The sequence below is a fragment of the Lissotriton helveticus genome, chromosome 5_1 (assembly GCF_964261635.1).
Source record: "Lissotriton helveticus chromosome 5_1, aLisHel1.1, whole genome shotgun sequence".
Lineage (NCBI taxonomy): Eukaryota > Metazoa > Chordata > Amphibia > Caudata > Salamandridae > Lissotriton > Lissotriton helveticus.
This window is the reverse complement of record NC_136065.1, coordinates 2,016,982,159-2,017,009,451: the sequence shown is the minus strand read 5'-3', so window position 1 is coordinate 2,017,009,451 and position 27,293 is coordinate 2,016,982,159. Positions and strand designations below refer to the sequence as shown.

The window sequence follows — 27,293 nt, the reverse complement described above, 5'->3', positions numbered from 1 at the left end:
AAACTATTGTGCAAGGTCTGAAGCCTATTCCTTATGCAAGGGACTCCTTTTATAAGGGATAATGAAATCATCCTTTCCATTTACCACACATGTAAGGCAAGTATAATTTAATATGTACATGTTTTTAAAGAACACTCTTTTCCTGTTTTGTGGGAAACCCTTTATCACCACACAGCCCTGAACCCTGAAATTACCATTACATTCCTTTAGCACTATTCACCCCTAAATTTACTCTTAGCTCCCTTTACCACTACCCACCCTTGAACCCTAAAAGTACCTCCCTTTACCTATTGTTATTTAAAATACACACACAAAGACACATACCTTACCTGTGCTTCCGATGGTTAAAGGCATGCACTGTTATGGCATGTGTCATTAATGCATCTGTATAGTAGAGGATGCGTAGTAAAGGCGAGAGTGGAAAAGACTTTGTGGGAAGGCATATTGCCACTCTGGGTAACACTGAATAATATCTATCTCCCGGAGGTATTGGCTGCCTGCCTTATGTTTGAGGATTAATTTAGAAATTAAGCTAACTGTAAACCTAGAACACCGGTCTAACAAATATACTCTAAAAGAGGGGACATTTGGTTAAAGACCATCTACACTAGGGGTTCCCTGCTCAGACGTGAATTCCAACACCGAGTCGCCTAACATAATGCAAAATGGACAATACAATTTGAATAATGAGCACCATTACAAGTCTGTAGATCAACTTGTAATTTATTTGAGGTGTGAGAGGTTATTTTCTCAATTAGTCATAGACTTTTAAGTTAAATAATATACAGTCATAAAATTCTACATTTAAGAAATTAAAGTGACAGACCTGCCTCATATAACATACACGAAGAGTGTTACTGTCAAAATAAAGGTTTGACATCAGTTTTGGAAATCTTGAAATTCTTGTTGACTTCTCAGGGCTAAAGTTAGTAAAAATACCCTTAAAACTTTGGCACCAGAAAATATTTTCCATTTTAGTGTACACTTGGCCAGAAGATCGATCTGAAGCTAAATTTTAAGTAATAACACTACGGCTGATATTATTAGGTAGGTACTATATTTATTTACTTTTTTATGTAAGGATTTTAAATTGGACAGTGGCAGTACAAAAAACATTTTTAATCAGATGGATTAATTTGTTTACCTTCAGTGCTGGTATAGAAGAAATGTTCTAAATTTGAATCAGTCACTCAAAGAACGATTACAAACACTCATACTATAAACACTGTAGACTAAAGGCCTGCTGACATGATTTCCTAATGAGACATTCAGGATACCAGTAAAGGAAACAGGTGACTTCATCCATAACATGAACCGAACATTGACTGATGTTGTAAATAATGTTACTCATTCTCTCCAGGGAGCACAGAAAAGCTCGGACACTGCCACCTTGAAGATAGAGGAAAAGGCCTTTCTTTTTGTGTACCTGAAGTGAGTGTAGGAATGACATCTTACCTGATGATGAGAATGCCCTGAGAGAGCTTGCGTGCTCTTTCACGGAGAGGGTGACTGTTCTTATATCTGTTGAGAGATCCATGCTGTAAAAATAAATACAGATATATTACTTCCAAGAACATACAACACAATCACGTAACTTGATAGATATACATATACACACACAAACACACACACACACACACACACACACACAGTGCTTGCTCAGATTAGTGCCTCAGGCCCGCATGACGCGAATGACTGAGACGGACACCAGGAGATTGGGTGCAGTAACTGGCCACGAGCACGTGCACCTGGGCCCTTTTATTGGCGGTACAAAAGGGGATGATGGACGGAGCGTTTGAACAAATCAAACACTCACCCCCAGTCAACTGATCTGGGTTTAATCCACCACCATTCTTTAGTTCACTCAGCCACCCCAGTTCAGACATGGCTTTATGCAAATCAGTCTGACCCTGTGCCCCATGGGAACAGTCCAGCCCGAACTGCCAAGCCATGTCTTCCCTGGACCGGAAACAAGCATCCTGGGACCGGTTTCGGATCTTTTATTGGCGGGGCACGTCACTCATGACAACCGTGATTAATGGGTGTGGGAGTGCATGTGTGTCCAGCCCTCAAGGGAGAGGCTGGGAGTACAGCTTCCTGCTGAACAGTAGAACGTGTCCAGCAGGACACAACATTCCTCCCCAACTTTATTGAGGAACAAACAAAACGTTAGTCCAACCTGTGGGGACAAAACAAACAGTTAACCAAACACCACATGGTCCATCAGTCTTCTGTGCCAGGTGGCAGGAAGACGTCAGACATGAGCTGGTGACTTTGCTTGCAGCAGGACCATCTCGGCGGGCACCCGTAGTTTAACCTGAGGGGTTAAAGACACGACCCCTGGCTTGGAGACGTCCGCTGCATATCGTCAGTTCACTGATGACATGTCTAGCTGCCTTGCATGGGTTCCACTTTGCTGACGTCGGTGATGGTCTGTAGTGAGTTCTAACAGTTCCTTATAGTGGGATGCGTCATGAACTTGGATGGAGTCCATGGTGAAAATTCAGAGGTATTGCCGGATCGACTTTCTCTGTTGAACTGCTTGGCTGTAACTGGTAACCTGTTGGTGGGGCAATGTCTCTGCTCGCTCTCCCGCCTGGGAGGCCCGTTGTCGGGGATGCTGTGGGACTGAAGGAGGGCTGCGGTGTGGCCGCTTGTGTGCCAACTGGGGGCAGCGGCAGGACCGCCGAGGAGCCGTTACTTAGTCGCAGGCACAACCCGCATGAGTGGATGAGTCGTGGCCAAGACTTGCTCTCGCGGTTCAGGTGTAGGCCAGGTTCACAGGTAGCTTCTGATTTCTTTAGTCGGTTGGTGTGGCAACGGTGTAGGACGCCAGTCCATCTGTACTCTGGTAGTGGTGTTTGACGCATGTGCTGAGGGCTTAACGTGATGGCGGTTGCCAGCCATGTGGTGAGACAGGATGACAGATGGTGGTGACTTGCTGGGAGAGTCGGGTGTCATGAGGGACCAAGCAGCCCAGTGTCTCTGCCTGGCTGAGGTTGATCGTCGGTGGCGGCTTGACATGTAGAGTGTACAAATCCTGTCTTGCCTGTCTTGGGGCCACTGCCGACTCCATCTTGAGGCGGTGCGTGGGCGGACACTCAATGCTGATCTTCACCCGTGGCATCTGCGAACAGGAGCATGGATGCCGTTTGACTTAAGACTGATGACACTCTGGGTCGGACGGTCGTCTGGGGAAGCATTGAGATGAGACTCGGTTTGCGCTTGCTGCGGCTTATGTTCGGTTCTCCCGTGAGGCTGTATCCAGGGGCGCTGATTGACGCTCACCTGGGGAAGCGTTGTGATGAGACTCGGTTTGCGCTTGCTGCGACTTATGTTCGGTTCTCCCGTGAGGCTGTATCCAGGGAAGTCCGTCCGCCTTAGTGGCTGTCTGGCGTGTCAGGATGTGTTCTTGGCTTGCTGTGTGAGTCCTCGGTCTTCTCCCTTTGTTAGTCTGTTCAGCCCACCTGTGTTAATCCGGTTCTCACTCTTTTCTTTCTTCGAGGCGGCGCTGTTGTGGCACCGACTTCTGCCTTTCTTCCGGTGTGCTCGTCCGGACTGGTCACTTTGCATGACGGGCTCCTTGTTTGCTGCGCGATGTGACATCCGCCGGTTGTCGGAGCATCTCTTGCTGTGGCGGCTTGCCACGTGCAGTGTGCAAATCCTCTTTTGCCTATCTTGGGTCACCGACGACTACATCATGAGGCAGTGTGAGGGAAGGTTGTCTTCGGCCCACTGCGGGGCTTCGCTGGGGCCATAGAGGTGTAGAAACTCTATTTGCTGTCTCCAGCATCACTTCTTCTCTTTGGAGAGGTCTCTCTCTTTTGGGCATTTGCTTGTGCTGACAGGCTTCTGGGAGTTGTGTCGCGCTTCTCAAACTTCGAGCTCTTGGATCTTCTGTAGGGGGTCGTCTTCTGGGGCTTGGCGTACCCCTTTACCTAGCTTACGGTGATCTCGGTTCATTCCTGGGGTGTGTGTTTGTGGGTTTCCCGTTTGTGACCTGGTGTGGTCATTGCAGCAGAGAGTCATGTGGCTGTGGCTGCAGGTGACCACTGAAGTGTATCCTGTGCACTTCTAGCTGTCTCGGTTTTCCACTGCAGCGGAGGCTGTCACTTGATACTTGCTAGGTGGCAAAACTACTGTGTGCCCTGCAGGAATGTTCATTAGGATGCCACAGCAGTCGTTTCTTGCAGGCCACGTCACAGCAGCTCTCTTTTACCAGGGGCTGAGAGTGTTGGCATCACAGGCCTTATTGTGGATCGCTCTGCATGAATTGCTTCTGGCGAGGTCATGGGGGTGCATCATGAGCTTGCTAGCACAAGAGCGTGAGTCAAATGGTCACCAGCCTTCCTGCAGTGGTGACATATGGCCACCAGGGGCCTGCAGTGCAACTCTGGCCTGTCTTTGCTTAGTGTGCCTGAGTGCTGTGATCCTAGTTGTATTGGTGGCAGGAGTGAGGGCCGACAGGTATCACTTAATGTAGGGGTACAGCCTGTGTCGCACCCCATCATGGTTATACGTCTCTGTACCTCTTTTATTTACTATGCTAACCGCCTCGCAACGTGCCGAGGGTGCCGGTGTGGTGAAGAGGGCAGCGAGGTGGCGATGTTGACGGCGGTCCTTGCAGGCCGTGTGAGCCGGGCCGGTGAAGTTCGTTGGGCTGTCGCAGGAAAAGATCCCTTTCACTTTTTAGGTCGAGGACCGAAGGCTGCGCTTGCGCAGTCTCCGGGAGGAGATTTAATGATTTGGACTTTCAGTATGGGGGCTTGAACCCGCCTCTCTCCTCCATTGGCTGGCTTCCTAAACGGAGGCCAGCCATTGGAGGAGAAAGGAGTCACTCCAATAAAGCCCTGTCTCTTTCAGATTCGGGGGCGTGTTTTTGGCGTTCTTTCGCCCTGTGACGTCATCCGTCACTCACAACGCCAAAAACACGCCCCCGAATCCGAAATTTTCGGATGCTTGCCGCCGCCATTTTTTTCTTGTTTTGCACCGTGCACCAGTTTCACTCCAAACGAAAGAAAACAACCACGCGTTTTAATGTTTCGGGCCAGATCATAAACACCTATTTCTCCTTAGAAATAAATCTGATTTTAGAAGACTCCGTGCTAGGGGCGCGCGCACGCCAAGGTGTGGTGGCCTTTTCCGCCCTGCCAATCAAGTTATTCAGCAATGATCCAGAGTGCTCGCCCGAGCCCGCGCGCGGGATGCTGCCTCCGCGCGCCGGGACTCGCCCGCCTCGCGCCACCGAAACTCCACGCGCCGCCTCCGCCCAGTGCCGAGGCCACCCTGTCCCTCCCCCACGCGCCGTACCCGGAAAGTCCGCACAAGACAGCGAGCTATTCTTTCCACTTGCTCACCAGTCTTAGAAAGTATTTTGTTTTGGGAAATTCACGTTTATCTCCCCTTATTTGTACAGCGCCTCCTCCCCGCGCATCTGCTTCGAGGCACGTAGCCCAATACAATTGATATACACAGCACTTGGGTGGCATGGGGTGTGATATTTCTTTCTGGCAGTAAATCCACATTGTGGGCACAGGATTCGAAGGCGTGCAGGAAGTGGGAACCTAGACGGGCAGGCACTCCTTATCCCAGAGCAGCACCTGTTTGCTAAGGAGCAGGGGGCGGTTCAAGCCCTTTAAAAGTATTGCGGCCCTGCTGAGGAGTGCAGGTCCTCCCCTGTTCAAATTGGGGACTCGGTCCCTGCTCATTCAAAGCACTGCCAAAAATCGATAACATATGCACTAGCGCTGCGAGTGTGCACTTGGGCACTAGCCGGAGCAAGGAAAATGGGGCCTGATAGCTGATCATGCAGTAAAGTACATCAATAATCGTGTTCACTAGACCCCCTTAGACTCCCCCCCTACCATCGCGCCGTCGGCACCATTGATAACGATTCCCCTCAATAGAGTAAAAATTGGGGTACACTGGGCCCCTTTATTCTTTTGCCCCCCCCCCTTCTTCCCGGTGCCGCTGCACCTGATGCACCATTGATAGCTATTCCCCTGAAAAAATGCAGGCTGTAAACGCAGATTAGAACGTGTGCACCTTTTGTTCAAATCGAATATGGCTTGTCCTCGTTATGCTTTGCATGTGACAATGGCCATTTTATTTATTTATTATTTTTTTTTTTTTTGGGTTAAAGACTTTTATTTCAATCTGCTTCGGTTACACAGCATTTACCTACAACCCGGAGGCCGGCTGCTATAATGGGACATTTCGTTATACATCTCAGACATTATTCGTTCTGCAGCTTCCTCGGTCTTCATTGCACAGTTCCAGTTAGCAGAAAATGTATGGATACTTTTCCACACAGATTTATAACCGTCTTATTTTTATATTTTATAACTACAACTAAACGTGTGACTCAGATATTGGTACAGATGTTTGTCTTTTTTGACACTCATTACTGCTCAGTGCAGTACGCGATGCAGGTAGTAAATATTCACATCTCGAGATTCCCAGGTCTTAACATTCCTTTTACGGGACGTGCAACCAACCCACCAGCGCTATATCAACTCTATTTGTATGCGATAAAGCAATCTAAGTGCGTCTCAATCAACATCCCCCTCCTCCTCAGAGCGGTCTACATCTTCTTCTGATAAGGGCTCACATATATCCCCTCTGTAGGTGTTCCACGGCATTCACAGCTTGTTCCATTTCCTGGGGTTAGCTCTCATCTTATAGACCGCTCTTTCAATCACTAATAATAAGTCCATATTTCTACACCATTGTGCCAGTGTCGGTGCCTCTACTGCCCCCCACTTTTGCGCTATATCCCGCTTGGCCACCATTATCCCTACGATGGCCCATTGCTGCCCCTGACGAGTCAAATCGTTCTGTTTCCATACATTCAGTAGACATACACGAGGGTCTGGTGTTAGGGATACCTCCAGTGTTTGTGAGATGGTGCGTAGAACCTGTCGCCAGTAGGTGGCGATAATTGGGCACTCCCAGAGTGTGTGAAAGAGTGTGCCTGGTTCTCCGCAACCTCTAAGGCAGGTGGGATGGTCAGCTCTGTGCATTTTGCGTAGAGTAGTTCTCGTATAATAGACTATGTAATATTTTAAGCTGCACCAGCCGATATCTCGATGAGATACCCGCTTCTTTTGGTGAAGCCATCGCTGCGTTCCATTCTGCGTTGTCCATCTCACCTAGCTCATCCTCCCATTTTGCTTTCAGTTTTACTAGTGGGTCCTGCAAATTATTCATTATTTTACGATAAGTCAGGGAAGTTGCACTGGCTTCCATATATTCAGTCAATAGGCGGTCCTCCAGCGGAGACGAGTCCGGCACCTTTGTACCTAATTCGATGGCTGTCATTAGTGCATGCCTGATTTGTATGTATCGGTATGTTTCATTTGGGCCTAACTGATATTGCCGCTGGAGTTGTTCAAACGGAGCAACTCCCTCGTTTGTCCACAGATCCCCTACTGTGGAGATCCCGATGGTGTCCCACTGCGTGAAACCCTTACTGTGTCGCAGCTGACCCAGTGCTTTGATATCCCACAAGGGAGTCATTTTGGTTATGGTGCCTCCCCATTTGAGTCTCGTCTGTGCTTTGTGCCACAGTGCCACCGTATGGTTCGTGGGTCCTATCAGTTTTGCAGCGATGCCCTTGTTGTAAAGTGGGGCCAATAAGCTGTGGGTGCCCAGCTGCGCTCTGTCTGCCAGGTATGCTGGGTCTCCCTGTGGGGCGTGAATCCATTGATTTATGACCTTTAGATGCGCCGCCCAATAGTATAGTTGCACATCCGGCAATGCTATCCCCCCGTCGTACCAATCTCTGACCAGCTTTACATTCGCAATGCGGGCGGGTCGATTGCCCCATAGTAATCCTGATATCGCAGCCGTTACCTTTCTGAAGTATTCAGGCGGTACCAGAATAGGGGTATTTTCTAGGACATAGAGAAAGCGCGGCAGCGCATTCATTTTGAACAGCGCTGCCCTTCCTAGCAGAGTTAGCGAAGTGCCTTCCAGTGTTGCACGTCCGCCTTCAGTCGAGTCAGTGGCGGTAGTAAGTTTAGGTCGTGGAAAAGTCCTCCGTCCTTTGTAATATGTATCCCAAGATATTTAAAGGAAGAGTCCGCCACCGCCAGTGGGCAGTTCGCGGACATGGGTGGGAAAGGGCCCTTTAGTACATAGAGGATAGATTTCGTCCAGTTAATTGTATAACCAGACGCTCGGCCATGTGTGTCGCAGAGTGCTAGCAGTGCCGGTATGCTCCTCTCTGGTTCCGACAGGTAGACTAACATGTCATCCGCATAGAGGGAGATTCTGTCCTCCCAGTTATCTCCCCATGATATTCCCTTCAAGAGCGGGGAGGTCCTGATCACGGCTGCCAGTGGCTCTAAGACCAATGCAAATAACAGAGGAGATAGTGGACATCCTTGTCTTGTTCCTCTAGCCAATGGTATCTCGCGCGAGATATGTCCATTTGCTGTTACATGTGCCACCGGGCTCGAGTACAGGAGTTTTATCCATGAGATAAATCTGGGGCCAAACCCCATGTGTGTCAACACCGCGAAGAGATATTGCCATTTCACCATGTCGAACGCCATCCTGGCGTCCAATGACAGAATGGCTGCTGGCCCGGTCAGTAGGGGGGCCCTAGCCAGTGCCCCGTGCACTCTCCTAAGGTTTAGAGCCGTACTCCTATGCGGCATGAACCCTGACTGATCCGGGTGAATCAGTTGTTCCAGGTGGGGCATCAGTCTGTTCGATAAGAGCTTCGCTAGTATTTTGGCCTCTGCGTTCATCAAAGATATTGGCCGAAGAGATGTGCACTCGTCCCGCGGCTTAACCGGTTTCGGGATTGCCACGATCGTAGCCATTCTCTGGTCGTAGGGTAGGACTTTTTGTTCTAAACTGTCATTGTACATAGCCATCAGAGGCTCACTTATGACCTCGGATACGGCCTTGTACCATTCAATGGGGATACCATTGGGGCCTGCCGCCTTCCCGGTATGGAGCGCACTAATTGCCAACTGTATCTCCTCCTGCGTTAAATCTGCCTCCAACTCCTCTACTGCTTCTTGGTTTAGGGACTGCGTTGGTACATTGCTAAGAGCCATCTCCGCCATCTCAGGTGTTACCCTGGTTTCAGGCGTATATACCTTCAGGTAGTAGTCCGCTAGAATTTCAACTATGTCCGACGGTCGCGTATGTAGTTCACCATCAGTGCTACGTAGCTGCATGATATGCCTGCCTTCTGCCTGCTTTTTGTCTAACCATGCCAGAAGTTTGCTTGCCTTGTCTCCTACATTGTAGACTCTGTGCGCCGTTTCTTCTATATTTCCCACTACTCTGCGCTGCAGATGGTCAGCGTGGAGCCGTTGACTTAGTTGCAACGTGTGTAATGTGTCTACCGTCGGGTTGTTCATGTGCGCTAGGGTTGCACTGTGTAATCGTGTCTCTAGGGCCAGTAATTCTTTTTTCTGTTCCCGCTTGTGTCCCGTGATAGTTGCTATGGCCTGACCCCTCAATACCGTTTTATAGGCCTCCCACACTATCGTAGGTGATTCGACTGAATTTGTGTTTTCTGCAAAGTATTGTTGAGTCACCTTCTTCAGTTCTTTTCGTATGGGCCGTACCTGCAAATATCCCGGGTAAATCGGGTAGATCCGCTTACGAATTTTTTCTGGGCAGATCAGTATCATTATAAGTGGCGAGTGGTCCGAGACGCCCCTAGGTTGAATGTGAATGTTGTCAATGGTGAGCGAGCCCCCTCCCAACGTGAGGAAGTAATCAATCCGTGACAGGCTATTATGTACTGTAGATTAGTATGTGTACTGCTTTTCCTCTGGGTGTAATGTTCTCCAAATGTCCACCAGCCCCTGCGCTTCTAAAAAGTCATGTAGTTTAGAAAGTCTCACCGATTGCACCCGATTCGGGAATCTATCTTGTGTGTCGTGTGCCACTGCATTGAAATCGCTCCCTATAATAAGGTCCCCGTCTGGCAGTGCAAGTAGGAATTTCCCTAGGTCCGGAAAAGCAAGTGCGTGGAGTGCCGGAGGGAGATACACCGAGACTATGTTAACTGGCCTACCTTCCCAATTTCCATACACTGCCGCAAAGCGGCCTTGGTCGTCCGTCTTTGTGGATTGGACAATGAAGGGTGATGACCTCCGCATCAGGACCCCAGTCCCACGCGACCCGGAGGTAAAGGCTGAGTGTACTATCATCCGATAGCCTCTCCGGTTCAGCGCCTGCGTAGCTGTACCCTGCAAGTGTCTCTCTTGTAGTAAGACTAGGGCTGGGTTACTCCTTCGGATGTTTTGCAGGACCAATCCCCTTTTTATCTTATCCCCCAGTCCTCTAACATTCCACGACATCAGGGTCAATGGCGTTATCGGTCCCACGTGATGGTCAACATTTCGATCACTAACCTGTGAGTCTCGTGCCATGGTCCCTCTGAGTTAGGTGATGTGTGCCTGCCAATCCTTCCTGTACCAGTGTTGCTTGTAAGCCTACTCCTTCCCGCCCCTCCAGCCCTCCCCCTCTGGCTTCATGCTCTCCAGGAGTCGACGCCATTGGGCCATGTGTGTCCCGAGCAACATGATAGCCAGTACAATTGCTTCGTGCATGAATCTCTCTGGATTGTAGTGTGTCTATTTCCCACCTCCCCCCTATCTGAGTCAACAATGTAAGAAAAAGATAAACAATCCCGTCCCCAACTCCCCCCCTCCCTGCCCCCCTGCTGTACGGGCTCCCAACCGCCCGCCCCCCCAACTTAGCAGAGTGCTTGACCCATCCCCAATACAATTTACTTGCTCGTCGGGGTGGAAGAATCTCCGGAGTCTTCGGCCCCTTTCCTCCTCTCTGGAGGGCTTTTGCCCAGTGTCCACCGGTAGTCTTTTCATGCGGGCATACTTTTCATTTATCTTTGTAGACAATGGCCATTTTAAACGGAGTTATGCTGACTCACTTGCGCACCCGAAGATCCCATCAAAGCCACACGTGGTTTCTCAGCCCTTACGCAAATACGTTCTTTAAGGAAAATGAGCTGTTAATTGGTGAGGTTTACCCTGTTGTGCTTTCTCAGAAGGTGGTCTGCCAGGAACGCATCAGGAGGGGTGCATTATGGGATGATTAGTAACCGGGTGAGATCAGGGGTAGTCCCTGGCACACGTTGAGACACACAGCACTGCTGCCATGTTGTGTTGGTCTCCATCCGGTGAGTACGACCTACTGTGGCAGATACAATTGTTTGCTGCTTGCTTTACTCAGCGCCCTGTGCAGGCGGTGGGGGCGTTTGTCAGTCACCCGGTGTATGCACAGAGTTCCCGCTGGGGGAGTGTTGGAACTAGTTAATCACAGAGTGCTTCCAAGTTCTCTCAAAGGCATTACTTTTGGAGTGTGTCCAGTTCTCAGTATTGACTTTTCTCATTATGTTGAGTTACTCGGTCCAAGTCAATGCGCACAAGTTTACTGACTACATTCCTGTTTTATCAGGCCTTGCACTTTCCACCTCTGCTCTGCACTGTTTGTAAATAAACTGCTGGGAAGTGTGCCCTGCTCACGTTGCGCTGGTTATGGATGCCTCCCTATGTTGGATGTACAGGCAGTGCCCTGCTCACGTTGTGCTGGTTATGGATGCCTCCCTAAGTTGGATGTACAGGCAGGGAAGGATGAGGCAGTGCCCTGTCGGCTGCAGACCAAACCCCCCCCCTACCTGAGCACAGTATCTTTAGGGAACAATCCCCACAGCCAGGGCAGGACTGGCCATAGCGGGCACCAGGTGTTTTCCCAGTATGCCACTAGGGTGGGGGACGGTTTTGGGCCCCTGGGGAGCAATTTTTGTCCTGCGAAATAAGGAACCATGCTGGCGAGCCATGGGAAGACCTCGGCATCCACTTGCACATGCATGTAATATAAACATTCTCAGATCCTTCACACCCATTTTAATCCACCAATTGTGTGAATTGCTGAAACCGTAAATTACCTCACAAAGCAGTGCATTCTCACAGATAATGGTATTAGTTTTGATGAATAACTTCCTTCTAAGACTCCCCACCTCCTGAACTCAGACGAACATTAGTAACAGGCACTGACGGAGGAAGGGCAATTGGGCCAAGCGGGGAAGACCTATGCTGAACACCTGCCCCCACAATCAGTGCTTAATTTGAAACTGGCACGAACTTGTCAACATCAGTGCTTGTGACAGTCTGCTGCAAGGTGGCGCGGTCTGCCTAATTTAGGCAGACAGCGCCTAATTTAGAGATTACCAGAACAGGTAATTATTAATTCAATATACATTAGAAATTTCTATTACCTGCTACTCAAACCATTCTTGTTGCTTTGAAGGTCTAAAATAGTAAGAATTATCACACTTGTCAGCACTGGCATTGGCAGCACTGTCAGGGGCAAAGTGTGGTGCAAGCTGCAGTGGCCTCCTGGCACTTAGAGGGCGCTCCTTGATCCCCACACACAGCTTTGTTGCAAAAGGATGGTGGCAGAACATTCATTTTCCTGAGAGGGGGCAAGCAGCAGAAGTGCAGCACAGACTCCAGTCAGTGATCAAAAAGCTACATTCTTCTTACTGCCTTGTCTGGCGCGGGACCACAGACTTTCCCACGGGCGCACACTAGTTAGGTCGAGGACCGTAGGCTGCGCTTGCGCAGTCTCGGTCAGAGAATTAATGTCTCCTAGAGTGGGGCATTAACCCGCCCCTTTTCTCCATTAGCTGGCTTCCTAAATGGAGGCCAGCCATTGGAGGAGAGGGGCGTCACTCCCTTTAAGCCCGTCTTTTCCCGATTCGGGGGCATGTTTTTTGCGTTCTTTCTATCTGTGACGTCATCCGTCACTCAACAAAAAACACGTCCCCGAATCGCGAACATGTCGGAGCTTTGCAGCAGCCATTTTTTTGTTCTTGTTTACAGTTGACATCCGAAAAGACGTGCTAGGTCGGGGAAACAACGCAGTAATCTGGAGTGGCCGGGAGTGTCTTGCCTCCTCCCCACACTTCATTTTTTCCCGCTTGGACTTGTTCACAGTATGGGTCTGAATGGATAATTCAACTAGAGTTGTCGTCTCTCAGCTCGTTCCTGCGTCACTTTTATTCCCCCCAGTTAGTTTTGATTGTCTGGGATCTGGAATAGGGCTGCGCTTCAGCCGAGGATAAATAAACCGCCGGCGCCCCTCCTCGCCCATGGCGGCTCAATGCCGGGAGCCCCTGGAGTGCTGAGGCCGGGGCCCACGGAACGAGGAGAGGAACCCCCGCACCTGCAGGCCGCGGCCAGCCGCCCCCCTGAGGCCAGACCTCCGGTTGGCCGAGGCTGATGGGGCTCACGGGCGTGCACACCCCTCCCCAGAGCAGAGGAGTGTGTCCAGTAACCGGCTCAACAGCACCACACTCAAGGATGCGCAGCTGAAGGACTTGCTGGGGAAAGGTACGTGGCTAGCTTCTTCTCCTGTTCTTCGCCTCTTTCCCGTTACAGCTTGCAGCTGCTCTTAGCTTGTGCTGTGTGATATTTGCAGTATTGTATTGCGCTTTAGAAATTGCTAATTGCTCAAATAAGGTAATATCATCAGTGGTGTGTCTGATGTCTGTAGTAGAGCAGAATGAATGTGTTAGAACCAGCGATTCTGTGTTTCTTAACTGTCATTTTCATGTTGTTCTGCCTACTTTTCCCACTGTCTCCAATGTTTTTCCTGTATCTGACTTCACTACGTTGTACACGGCTGTGTGTGCCCTGTAAGGTTTTTACAAGCAAGCAAAACCGCGGTACTCTTTTTCACCAGTGTTCTGTTTTTCTTCGAATCACCAGAGCCTGTTGTAGCTCAACCCAAGTTTGACTATTGTGTGCAACATTCCGTTTCATCAGTTCATGCTCTTTATCCCCATCTCCCAGTTTCACCATTTTAGGCGCAGTTACACGTTCAAACGTAACCTGTTTCAGTTTAACCAGTGCATGCCTGTTTATGCCACTGGTTACATCTTTATGTAATAAACAGACTTTAAACCGACAGGTGCTTAAACTTGGCATGTCCATCAAAATTGCCCTTGGAATTCTTCCAGTGCACAGCGACTTTGCCCATTTTACCAGTGTGCTGTGTCCGTTCAGTTTTACTAATGCTCAGTGGCCCAGTAACTTTCACCAATGGCCCTTCCAGTTTCATCAATGAATATTATAGACCAGCTCGTCTTTGCTATTTTAGAATGAACTGGCTAATCTGCATGTAGAACCCTCTATCACCAGTGTTTGCACAATCTACTCCAACCTTTCAAATCACTATGCACGCGCCTCAAACCTTACCTTATCTCGGAGAAGGCTGTGAAGACTGTTATTGTATGTCCACCTTCAGGGGTGTAAACCCTTTTGGGGATCTCATGTCACCATGCCACCAGGGCTTGGAATACATGTGTACAGACTGTGTGTGCTAATGAGAGCCGCGTGTTGGGTGGGGTTGCTCCGTGTGTCACCCTTAAGCCTGGCTAGCTCTTTAGCGTGAGTAATCCTTCTGGTTTCCTCTTATTGCAGCCCAAGGTTGGCAGAATGGAGATTGTCTGCCAGCACGAGCACAAACACTTGATGGGTTGAGTAGTTCTCTTTTCCCCCTCACCAGGTCTGTTTTGAAATATTGCCTTTGCCACCCCTTCAAAGGTTTATTTCGCTTTACCCACACTTTGTGTAGCTTCTGGAGTTGAGACTGTTAGAGGAAGTACAATCGCTCCACAAAATGTAGATTTTCCCTCCTCTGCCAGGTCGTCATTAGTGGTGGATGGGGTTCTTCGTAGGATCTATCACTGGAGAGGAACCTTCGGGCCATCCCAGGACAAACTAAGGGGGTGGGTAGGCTGAAGGGAAAAGGCGAGAAGTGTGAGGATGTGCTAAGTAGTGTCCTTACCACCCCTTGATGCTTTTGCTTTTCATATATATATGGGAACACAGCACACATTCAAAGTGAATGTTTCCTACAATTTTGTTATGTTATTGTTCCACCTTTCTGGCCAGTTTTTGACTCTTCTGAATAGAAAATGTACTTTGATTTGGATGAAATTATCTATTGAATGCTTGTTTGCAAAAAAGAACAATTGATATGTACCAGACAAAAGAGGCTTTGCTTAATTTAAGACAGAGTAAAACCCAGGTCTAAACATAGCTTGAAATTGTTTTTGTTTAGCGATTAAGCTATTGGCATTGTAAATGACAATGCCATTTATTTAACGATTAAGCTATTGGCAATGTAAATGACAATGCCATTTATTTATGATTTAAAAAATTAATAATAATAATGTCATGAGCAATGCCAATAGCTCTATCTTTAATAATGCCGAGACCATTGCATTGTAAATGCTTTTTTTGGTTGCAGTCTTTCAGCAGCTACGGACCGCGCTGGGGCAGAAGCTGAAGCCTGGGACTCGTGGTGCTGTGCTACGTTCGACCACTAGAATGCGCGGCTGGTGCTCATACTGTGCATTGCAGCAGTTCCCCCTCTCGAAGGCAGGCTACCCGGGCTGGATCTGCTGGCTGGAGTTTGCTTGCGGGTAACTCCTGAAGACCGCTGGTTTGCCACGCTTCTCTAAATCAGCTGCTGGAGCTTGAGGCTGTTCGGTGGTGGCATCCAGCACTGGGCCCAGACACTTGCTGGCAAATAGAACCCACGGCTGCACGCCTGCCTCCGGACCATGTTGATCGCTGGAGGAAAGTAGGGGGGAACAGTAGGGGCGGTGCACATGGGCTGGGCGGCTTGCTGGCAGCGATGGAGGTGCCTTGAGCACGGGTCGTGCTGCAATGTATTTCTCTGCGTCCCGGCTCACACAGATGCAGGTTTGACACCGGGTGAAAAGCAGCCTCAGTTCTCTTCCTCGCTGTCTGGGTGTGCACCAGGCTGGCGGGTGACGGCCTTCTCGCTCCCACACACAATGTGTGCATTGGGCGCCGCTTCGCGCCAGTGCGGTCGCTGGTGCCTCGCAGATGGAGGAGGCATGGTGACACTCACCACCCTCCCTTCGGTGCCAGCCGTTGTCAAGGGCTGTGCTGGAGTGTGCTGTGGAGCAACTGCAGGCCGTGCACGTTACATCCGCAGGCCGGGCCTCATCATGCACTGCACCGGTGCCGTCGTGCTGGTCTGTGGCTGCGGGCAGTGGCTGGGGGTGTGCACACCGGTGTCGTTGTGGAGCCTCCCTTTTTTGTGCTGCGGATGCAAGGAGAGCAGTCGGCAGAGCAGTGCTTTGCTCAGGGGTGGCAGATTCTCTTTTGGTCGCTGCACAGTGAGGATCGCACGGCTCTTTACTTGCGGCGGCGATTGCCTGAGTGTGGCGGAGGCCATTCCGAGAGCATGGTGGGGAGACTCACGCTTTCCTTGGCGTTCAGGCAGCCGCTCCGGGGGGGTGCTCGTCCACTCCTCCATTTGCCAGGGCGATGTGAGAAGGAGACAGCCTGTCTCTGTGCCTCACACCTTCAAGGCAGGGCCGCGTCGCGATGCTGAGCTCAACCCTCACCACCGTCACGGCGATGGTTCAGTACCTCCTCATGGGGTCATGGGGGGGGGGCGAGGAAGCACAGAGCAGCGGGCATGCGGGATAAGCTACATGCCTCGTTGCCAATGTGGTGTCGGGCCTCAGGCCCGCATGACGTGAATGACTGAGACAGACACCAGGAGATTGGGTGCAGTAACTGGCCACAAGCACGTGCACCCGGACCATTTTATTGGCAGGGCCACGTCACTCGTGACACCCGTGATGGATGGGTGGGGGGTTGCATGTGTGTCCAGACTCAAGGGAGTGGGTGGGAGTACAGCTTCCTGCTGAACACTAGAACGTGTCCAGAAGGACACTACAACTACGCCTACCACTGCACCCATTTCGATGGGACTGACTCCTACCGGTAGTTCTCACTGAGGGTGGCTCCTTTCCCGCTGGGCTCAAATAGCATTACGCTAACACCAAGGGCCTTTTCACAATGGAAGTCCTACTAACAAGTTTTCACACCCTGCTATGACACAGCGCCTTGACACCTTTCTACCACAAAGTGCTTTTTCACAGTCTACTAGCATAAAGCAACTTTCTACCACAAAGTGACTTTTCACACCGTAGTAGTGTACTGAAAAGCGCTTTTCACACACTACAGCCAACAAACAACTTTTTGCACTGGACTTTCACCAAGGAAATTTCCAAACGGCAGTGCCAACATTCGCCGTTTTACGCAGGTGAGATACCAAGTGCAGTTTTCATGGTGAACAGCCACTGACCTCCTTTTCACACCAGACTCCCACCATGCAACGTTTTAACACAATATGGCCAAGCACGTTTACAGTCGATGCTGCGTAAAAGCTTCCTCCTGTCTCCAATGTTGGCGTACTATATCCCCGTCTTTCATGGTCTTCTGGTCATTTATTTACACTTCTCTGATAGACCACAACAGACAAGGCAGGAAGATCTACAGCCCCTGCAGACTGCTGCATACATTCGTGTTTTATTCCTTCATTTTTTTCTTTGAAAAGAGGATTGTGAAAATAGTAGGCACTTTTTTTTCAATGTTTGTAACTTCTTTAATTTAAAAAAAATTATGTTTAGCCATTACTTTCTGCGGACAGGCTACACAATTGCTTTTCTTCCAAAAACTGGAACTTACAAGGAACCTTAATTTCAGATATCTGTATTTTAAAAAGTGCTTCAAGATGCGGCCAGAGGCAGAGCTTTTCAGGTCTTTTGACAAGCAACAAAGATCTCATTAATACGAAGAAAGGATATAGTACACCCACAGTAAAATACAACCCAATAAATGCTAAAAAAAAAAAAAAGGAGGGTCACTCCCGTTCCCTACCACTGTAAATGTTATTTAATCTTAAAATAAGCAAGGGGTAGAACACAGATTGATAGATTTCTATAAAAAGAGAACTCCCGCTAACAAATGGAGCATCTTAATGATCACCCTAAAAAAATGGACACACATCCCCACATTCACCGATACGCTGATGTGAAAATTACCTTCCTTTCCAAGGGCCTATCAAGCTTTATCACCAGGTCAGATGGAAAGTTAACCATCCATAGAAAAACCATTGCATGATACCTACTCAAGGGTTGGGATTTCAGAATGAGGGAAGTTCACTGTGAAACTACTTCACCGCCAAAGAGACTATTAAGCAAAATCAGGCCAGACTTTCAATATGTCGCAATTCTGTTTCAACATCCAGGAGTTTGGATGCCTAATAAGTGAAATCATTCCATGAATTCTTAAAGGTTTGAGATTTCCCTATGGAATCAGAGCACTCTAAACTGGGTAGCAAATGATTAAAAGGTGGAACTGAAGAATGTTGATTGCACATGAAAATACAAGCACTCTTTCATGCGAAGATACTTTAGCAACCCATTCTACCAGTGCAGTCCTTCACAATCAGTTAAATGAACCATTTGATACTTTTCTGTCATTCAAGATGCCAATTGCTACCAACTGTGTCGCACAAAAAAAGCGAATTTCCAGACTCCAATAACCGCACTCTCTTACCTTTGCAGGATCAAAATCTGGAGGGTAGTATTTATTGACCCCTTTTCTTTCACCCTGAAAATAAAAAAGTAAAATGAATTATCAGTATTCAAAGTTCATTACATCCCCGTTTAACATAAAATTGCATAAATATAACACAAGATGGGTTTGATTAAAGTTTTTAGTGTATGAGTACAATGTAGAAAAAAATCATGGAGTGTCTATCATGTCCCACGTATTCTTTTCTTATTCGACTTCCAAACAAATGCATGGTTTTACATCTTCTCGCCTAGTTTCAGATTCGGAGTTTGAATATTTCACATGCCAATGAAATGAAGGCAGATGGAATAGATAATATTGGACTGAGCCAAGCTGAAAGCGAATTTGACTCTCGAAGCCCAACCTCAGGTTGTAATAACTTCCTGAGAGGAAACAATCAAAACATCCAAGTCAAACTTCATGCATTTGGCTGACACTCAACCTGTGTGAACATTGTGGAAGTTTATCTAGGTGAGACAGGCTAAGGGAGGATTACATTTACATAACGCTACAGCCAGATGTACAAGAAGTTATCTCGGAAGCCCCACATTACGTGCCACAAAATCTAGAGTTGAAGCGGTTATGAATGTAATTTGCCACTTCATCAGAAAAAACAGACTTATGCTCCTCCCTACAGGCAATCGTAAATCAGCACTAGAGTCAGACAAGGTGGTCTCTCCCATAATGGAAGGAACCAACTTCACCCTATCAAATATGCCAACAAAAGAAACAACTTCAAGGGTAATAATCTAAAGGACCCAGCACGAAGGACAAATCATTCCGCCTCACATTGTGCATAGTAAAAAACAAAAAGCTCCATCTAGCAGACGTCCGTAGAGTAAAAGATCCAATTCAACTAACAGGATCAGGAGACCCCCTTATGAGTGAAAATTGCAAACTGCGTAGGAAAAACACGCACCCTAGCAGTTCTAGCTGTAATGTGCCACACAGCTATGCACAAATGTTGTTTATCACATCAAAGCCTGCTCTATTAGCTATGCCAAGGTTGGAAAAACGTGGCAAAAAAAAAAGATCGAGTGTGACAGAATACGCAGTAGTCTTCAGCACCAGAATGCTGCTATCACAAGTGCAAGCCAAGCCACCAGGGCTCTTCAGGGGCAGAGCCTGTCTGGTAGAGCAGTCCTGGTCATAGTAGGCACTACTGCAAGAGATGCTGTTGTAACGCTTATACAAAGGTCGCTCGGAGAAGGTTCACTAACTGTAATCCTTTCTACAGATCAGGTTGGAGGATAGCCCCCAAGTGAATGGATTCCGGGGCACGGAAGATGGCACCACAATGTTTATCCACGAAATCACACACCCTGAAATGTACACATCAAAAAAAGAAATTGGGGATACCTTTGAGGCTTAGCCTGTGTCTTTAGAACTATTACAGGAAAAAAACACCTTGCAGAGGATTAGTGTGGGAAAATATATTATTGTTGAAGATGGTCTTCTAAGTAATAATTTAATCCTGCTGGGTTTATTGTAGTCACAACCAGTCACTCAGGGTTCATACGAGAAGCCTAGTGACAGAGTACTTCTGTCAATGGAGGTCTTGATAGGAGTTAACTGTTATGGGCAAAGAAAAAAAAGTGTTTGCTGTAGAACTTTCAGCCACTGAGGGTCCTCTCATCTCAGTGCTGGATCTGCTCTACATGGCAGTATTTCCAGTTGATAGACTTTAGGCGAGGAAGGTTGGTGCACCGACCTCTAAGAAACCCCAAATGTACCTCTCCTAGCTTTGAAATGACTCCAGAAACGAAATGCAAAACATGTACCTCAAGGAGGAAGTTGCTTTGACTCCTTCTGGGTCTGAGCTAATACAACTCATTTAAAGTGAAGAGAGCAACTGAACGTGCACTGGAATCAAATACTCACCTAAGTCTCTGCCTTATCTTAACATAGGAAAGAGAGACTCAGATCTAAGGAGGAATGGGGGATTTGCTCTACAATTCGCTGGTCCCCACATCTCTTTACATTAGTGGGGCAGGTGATAGTGGCCAAAGACCAGCAACCTCAACTCCATATGCTTGAAAATAGCAATTACTATGTTTCTGGCTACCTATTCAAATCAATTTAATAGGTTTAGTTTAATTAGGCTGGATCCACTTCCACGCTATATTATCATACGTTCACTGAGAGGTAGCCTACTGTGAAAAAGTGTCGGAATTTGGCTTTATCAGTGGTTGCCAGATTCCAAGCACCAGTTAACTTCCACATGTACTTGTACCTGAGGAATAAAGGTACCAGTGGGAGCTAACTAGTGAAAAGATATTTGACAATCATCGTCATTGCCAAATCCAGACACATTTCTGCAGTAAGCTACCTCTCTTGGTGAACGTATTGTACCTACTAAAGTGGACCAAGGACCGTCCTCTCCCAGAACCCTGTCACAGATATAGAATTATTCTTGCATGTGGGCCATCTGTGCTATGGAACTTTTACCTAGCTCAACACCCCAGCACAAGAAACTCTAAATACCTACCAAAAGCATTGAACCCAGGAACTCCAATCACTTGAAGGGAACTAAGAAGAGATGTGGCAAGGAGTGCTCATGCACTTTCAATCAGATCTTACACTAATGATGCCTTGCACTAAACTCTCAAAGTTACAGTCTTAGTTAGCCATGTGCCTGAACATTTGTAGTCTTGAGTGACTATGTTAATATCCTTCCAACTCTTTCTCTCTAGCTCCATCATCCTCCACATACAACTTCCCTCACGATGAAGCAATAACATTACCTGCACAAGCAAGTGATTAATTATGTATACTGCTGGGCAGTAGTCATAGGCTGTTCACTTACTGAGTGAAACAAATGCTACTACAACAGCAACAAAAGTAATTCATGGTTGCTTCTAGTTTATACAATACAGAAAATATAAAGTGTTAACATTATATGCTAAACATGAACCTGCTGACCCATTTAACTGTACGTCCAAATCCATAAGCAGGCACTAAAAACAGACAAGAAGTTATTACAATAACAGCCAAAGCAAGAGGGGCTGTTGTGAGCGAAGTCTGCAGATAAATTACTAAAACATAAAATATAGATAAAGGATACAAATAGTAAGAATCCTTACCATGTTTAATTGTGTCTTTGTTCAACTCTCTGTCAGACGACTAATCTGTACTGTAAAAGAAAACAGGGAGACAAAAAAAGGTTATGTACAGAAGAATAGTTGAAAGGACGTTGAGAACTAGATACGGAATGTGTGTATGATGGTAGCCACTAAGGGCCCCAATACAATGACGACGCAACGGAAAACGGGATCGATTGCCAGGGGTGTGGCGGTCCCGCAGGGACAATTAGGATGCGACTGCCACCCTGGCGGTCGCATCCCGCATCTTTTACACTGCGGCGGGCGGTGCTGTAAGCAGCACAAGCTGCAATGTCAAATTTGCATGGTGTGCATATGCATGCACAACGTGACAAGCACCGCGTGGTGCCTGCCACCTTGTACATGCCAATGTAGGAGAGTACCATGGGTACCCCCCAAGTGCACCCCCACCACCCCAACAACCCGGGGGCCCCGACGGGCCCCCAAAACCAAAGACTGCACGCCTTTCCATGGCGGCATCGCCAACATGGAAAGGCATTGAACCGTCTACATCATATAATGGTAGGTGGTGTCTGCTAGGCACCGCCACCATATTAGGGCCCAGGTCCGCACGGCAGGCAATCTTGACGATTGCCTGTCTTCGGAAAAGCGGTGGACGGTCTTTCCGTCCGCTGCTGTATCCCCGTCCATTGTAATATGGCGGTGGGTAAATAGCTGGCGGGCGGGGATAGATGTCGAGCTGATCGCCACCGCCGGTCGGACGGTGGCAATCCGCCCGACATCATAATGACCCCCTAAGTTCATTTCAGTTTTATGGTAATACATTTAGTGTAATCCCTGTGGAATATGTTTAGCCCAAGACTTTAATCAAATCCTCTGCCCAAGATACTTTTTACCTGAATACATTAAAAAAACTAAAGATCTTGTAATGGTATTAAGCAGCAGTTACTTACATTTAGCAGTCTAATAAAGTTAGCCATCAAAATGTTTTGGGTGTTTTTGTGCTCGCGCTGCTTCTTTAAACCTGATGAAATTGGTATACACCTGATTGGCATATTTAACTTACACTGAAGTCCCTAGTATGTGGTACCAAGGTGTACCCAGAGCCTGTAAGTTAAATGTCACAAGTGGATGGCGGCAGCCATTGTGCCATCACCTACTGCGATAATGTAAATAGGACGGCAGGCCTGTCACCAGTAGCCTGGGTGTGCAGGTTTTACCTGCACATGCAACCTGTCAAATAAAACCATTCGGAGAGTCCAAAACCTTCCTTTTAAATATTTATATATCACCCCTACGTAGGCCTTATTGCCCAAAAGGCAAGATGCATGATATTTTAAAGTAGGACATATAAAAGTTTTGTATTAAACATATCCTTACAGGAAAAAAAAGAGTTAAAAGCAATTTTCACCATAGAAGGGTTGGCTGTTCCATAGGAAAGCACCGGGGTATATTATTATTTTTAATAAATGGTATATCCGCCTAGGCAACACCTAGAAACTTTATTGGGGACATTTTGAAATAGAAATATTTATTACAGGCCCAATATCCTGCTGAAATAGTATTTGTAATAAATATTTTGGAAAGATAACTTTTTAAAAGATACCTTTGCCCCATCTGAAACCTGTGGAAACTAAATCTGCATTTTGTCTACCACAGCTACCAACCAGTAATTAGCATTTAAATAGATGTGACAGAGGTGCGAAGTTGCTCCCAGAACGGGTACTAAAGGCATTAGGTGTTGGGGGGTTGATGCTGTGCCCTGGACAGTATGGCCTGTGGGCTAGGCCAACTACTTAATAAACTTCAGAGAGGACTACCCTTTCATAGGCAGACCTGGCTAACACACAGAGCTGCACCCAACTTTTGTTCCCCCAGCCAGACCACCCTCTATAACAGTGGGCATCTTGTTGACATCATAGGGCCAAATCCTGCTGCAGTGTCAAAACCCAAGTGACAGGTCTGCTGGGTTTACATATGACATTTGGTGGACACTTCAGAGAAAGGAAATAGAATGCCAAAACAATTTGTGTATATTCACTGTCTAGTTGCTTAAAGTCTACCTGGGTTCTACCACACTGCTGTCTCTAGGTTTGTTAGGGGGTAGAGCCAGGGGCTAAAACTGGATTTTAGAGTTAGGACTCAGTATGGCACTAGGATTACCAAAGTGAATTCCAGACACACATGGCATGCAGAGCCAAAGTTTAGTCTGGCCGTAGACTTTAGTGAGCTTGAAAATACCCAAAGTGGGTAGGGTTAGCCTGTGGGAAATTCACTACATTGTTATGGCAGTGGTCTCCAACAGGTAGCTGGGAAGCTCGACAATATCCTAGAAATAGTCCCCTGAAGTGGAGGCCAGCACAGTAGTTAATTCAGAAGGTGTACTGTAGTCATACTGAAGAAGTTCACTTTCCATGAACAGGACAAGAACTTCTAAGGATGTGTTAACCAAAATTGGAAAAGGAGTATAGAAAATCATTTATTTTGAACAAGTAAATGCATATGTTTGAAAACAAAATTATTGCAATCCAAAACACACTTAAACTGGTCTTTGAATGGTAGTCCATACGGAGTTGTGAAGAAGTATAGGTTTTATTGTTTTCTTTAGGACAGAGGGTGATTTCTGCTGTGGCTGATATTTCATTAGTCTTAGAATATAGACTAACACAATATCTTGAAGAAAAATTCAAAAAGGTGAGTAAAATTGTATTTATGTTCCAAGTTCACAACTATTTACCTGGAAGATATACAGATCTACAAGGTACGGAGATGTGGATTTTTTTAATAGTAAATATATACTAACCTGTATAAGTACCTTAATTATGTTGCATTAGTCAGTATTCTGTATATGGTATTTTGAAACCACACAATATTGTGACATACATGTGGTTGGCCACTACTGGGAAGGTCTCTGTCGTGGTCAGCACTGCAGCAATTGTCAGAGTTAGTAACACTGGACTATTTTCAATCAGAAGTAGCTCTTGTTATAAAAAAAGACTGCAGAATCCTGGATTATGGCACCCCGACAGGTCCTTCCCATTCACTCGCTTGTGCCAGGCATAAATGTGGCATCTCCAGGAACCAACTCCTGGGTCTATGGTAGATAAGAAAAGACTTTAATATGCTGTATGAGATCTGAGAAGAGCATTGAAGAATAAAACTGCTTGCCATATGTAAAGAGGTTATCGAGCTGACCTGTTAAAGCTACAGGGACACAACAAGCTACAGGCCTTTTCCTGCAACTGCCCAGTAGAACAGTAGCAACTCGATCTGCACTGGACCCTCCTCTGCAGCCACCCTCTGAGCTTTCCAAGTGCCTACTTTAAGGTCCTCTGGGGCTTTAAAAGTGTACTCCTGTGGTGGACTTGGACTTAAAATACTAAAGTAAGAAGGTCAAATCTTTGACCCGGACGAACCAGGTTAGTGTATTTAACTGGTGCTCCATCATGGTCAAATTGCAAAAAGGTCCTGTTTTACCGCAACTATTCACTATCATTAGCACTTTGTGCTTCTTCATATCTCCTGTACCCCTTTTTGGATTTTTGCCATTTCTCCATTATGCTGTTTATCACATATTACTCTATTTTCTAATTCTTTTAGGGGTTTTTATTGTTTTGCATTTTAACTGTTTTTTATCATTTTAGCACTGCAATATATAAAGTACACATGGTCTCTGTGCCATAGCTACCAAGAGGCAAAGCTCAGGTTAATTTTGTGACTTTTTGGGTTCACTCTAACAAGGATTGTGTCTTCTAAGGAAAGTTTTTAAGCTAGTAATGGAATACTTGCAGCACACCAAGGCCTTTGAAGACTTGAAATATATGGGTCAGATTTACAATAAACTAATGCAGCAAGTCATTTTGCTGCGCCGCGCTGCATTAGTTTTGAAGCACAAACTGCTGCCATGCGCCGACACAGGCACCCTTGCACCATGGTGCAAAACTGCCTTAGTCACGGGATGATTGTTAATGTGTAGGAAGGGTTCCCTTATTGCACATAAACAATCAGAAATTGTGTTTTACAACTTCTATGTGTGCTGCATTAGCACACATGGAACTTGTAAAACGTAATTGATTTAAAGGATTGTTTATGTACAGGAAGGTGTCAGGACACCTTCCTGTCATAAACAATCACCAGAGGAAAAGAAGGAGGACAAATGATTCCATTTCTCCTCGTTGCACCTCCCTAAGCCTCCCCTGGGGAGGCGTAGCATTCAGGCCCATTTCCTGATTTACGATTTCTTGTCAATCTGGAAATATGTCTGGATCCATGGGAGTTGCGTGGGAACACCCACACCAACGCCCCTTTCACACAAAGTGCTGCGTGTAAAGGGGCCATTTACAAGGACAGGAAAAGCCGCACAGCGAGGCTTTTCCTGTCCTTGTACATATGGGGCAGAAAAATGCGCTGCCGATGCGCCACATAAAGTGACGCACTGGCAGCGCAAGGGGCTTGTAAATCTGTCCCTCGGTTCGTTTACGAACATTCAATGGTGGCTTTTGATCAATGCTACCTAGTTTAACCTACAACAAAACGTCTACATCCAATTATACAGTCTCCTTCCTCTGCATAGCAAAACTCCCCCAAACCCAATCTCCAATACAACACACATGGAGTGCACACGACACTGCCATCAAAATATGGCACAGACTGCCCACTACAAACCCTCACACCTTACCACGCCACAATTCACTCCTTTTCACTAATGATATGGCACAGACACTACATCAAAACCGTACACCTGGTAGTGGTACAGAAAAAAAACAGGACCACAATCGCACACAACAAACAAACAAACATGAACTGAAAAATAAACAAAGTTCCAGTTAGAGCATTTGCCTCTATTTCCAACTACAAAAGCACCACAACCAGGACTACACCGACACACATCCCCAGCGAAAGTCAGAACAGGCACATGTAGGCGACCTGGTACCCGGTACAAGACTTTACCTTCCTGTCTCACCGGTGGCGGTCTAATCATCCAAGCTCCCCTGTCCCTTCATGCTACCCGGAAGTGCTTGAACTTCTATGCTTCCCACCAGAGACATGACCGGGAGGCATGGGAATGCCGAAATATTTGAGAAGAGGATTGTTTTGTTGTTTAACGCCAGTCCTCAACTATTATGGGGAAAGCGTTTGTGCTAATCGAGAGGATAAATAATCGAGAGGATAAAAAAAAAAGATACATGCGGGTGCGCATGCGCAACAGGCACCGAAGGTCCGCTCTCCCAGTGCATGGTGGGAAGGGACTTTCATGGTCCAAAGGGACTATCCCCCCATACACTCATTCAATGCGCCACAACAAACATAGGAAAACATTTTAGAGGTGTGCGTTTCAGACCGCAGTGGACGTTGCTGATGTGTGTGTTGAGGAGGTAAAGAGATCACGGCTGTCCGCTCATAAACCAGAAGTATATTTTATAGATGTAACCGTAATATGTTTTACAGTCCGTATGCCACAAGACAATATACAAACATTGCAGACAACGGATTCACTAGTTGCCTCTTAAGTGTGGCGTAGATAAAAATATACGTATGCTAAACCCGACCACTCCGTTCTCAGTGTCATTTTGAGGATTTCAGTGCACAGTTGTAAGTAGACCTCGTGGCGCAACGGTAGCGCGTCTGACTCCAGATCAGAAGGTTGCGTGTTCAAATCACGTCGGGGTCAATTCTGTAATTTTGATTTTTCTTTCTTACAAAAATATATATTTTTATTTTTATGGGACAACTGAACACTTACTGGTGTTTCTACCGTGTGCCA

The 27,293-nt window shown here is 47.0% G+C and overlaps 1 protein-coding gene and 1 non-coding gene across 2 annotated transcripts in view; one reads left to right on the top strand and one right to left on the bottom strand.

Annotated features, from left to right (window-relative positions):
* Window positions 1-26,717, bottom strand: part of LOC144756187 (putative splicing factor YJU2B) — a 129,849-nt gene extending 103,132 nt beyond the window's left edge. Inside the window, exons 1-4 of the mRNA XM_078645786.1 lie at window positions 26,480-26,717; window positions 21,551-21,600; window positions 18,450-18,503; window positions 1,456-1,538 (exon numbers count right to left, since the gene is read on the bottom strand). Of these exons, the coding sequence (XP_078501912.1) occupies window positions 1,456-1,538; window positions 18,450-18,503; window positions 21,551-21,553 (140 nt within the window). The 5' untranslated portion in view covers window positions 21,554-21,600; window positions 26,480-26,717. The remainder of the gene's footprint in view (window positions 1-1,455; window positions 1,539-18,449; window positions 18,504-21,550; window positions 21,601-26,479) is intronic.
* Window positions 26,718-27,128: 411 nt separating this feature from the next.
* Window positions 27,129-27,200, top strand: TRNAW-CCA (transfer RNA tryptophan (anticodon CCA)). Its single transcript has one exon. It is a non-coding gene; the product is annotated as a tRNA-Trp (tRNA).
* The last annotated feature ends 93 nt before the right edge of the window (window positions 27,201-27,293 follow it).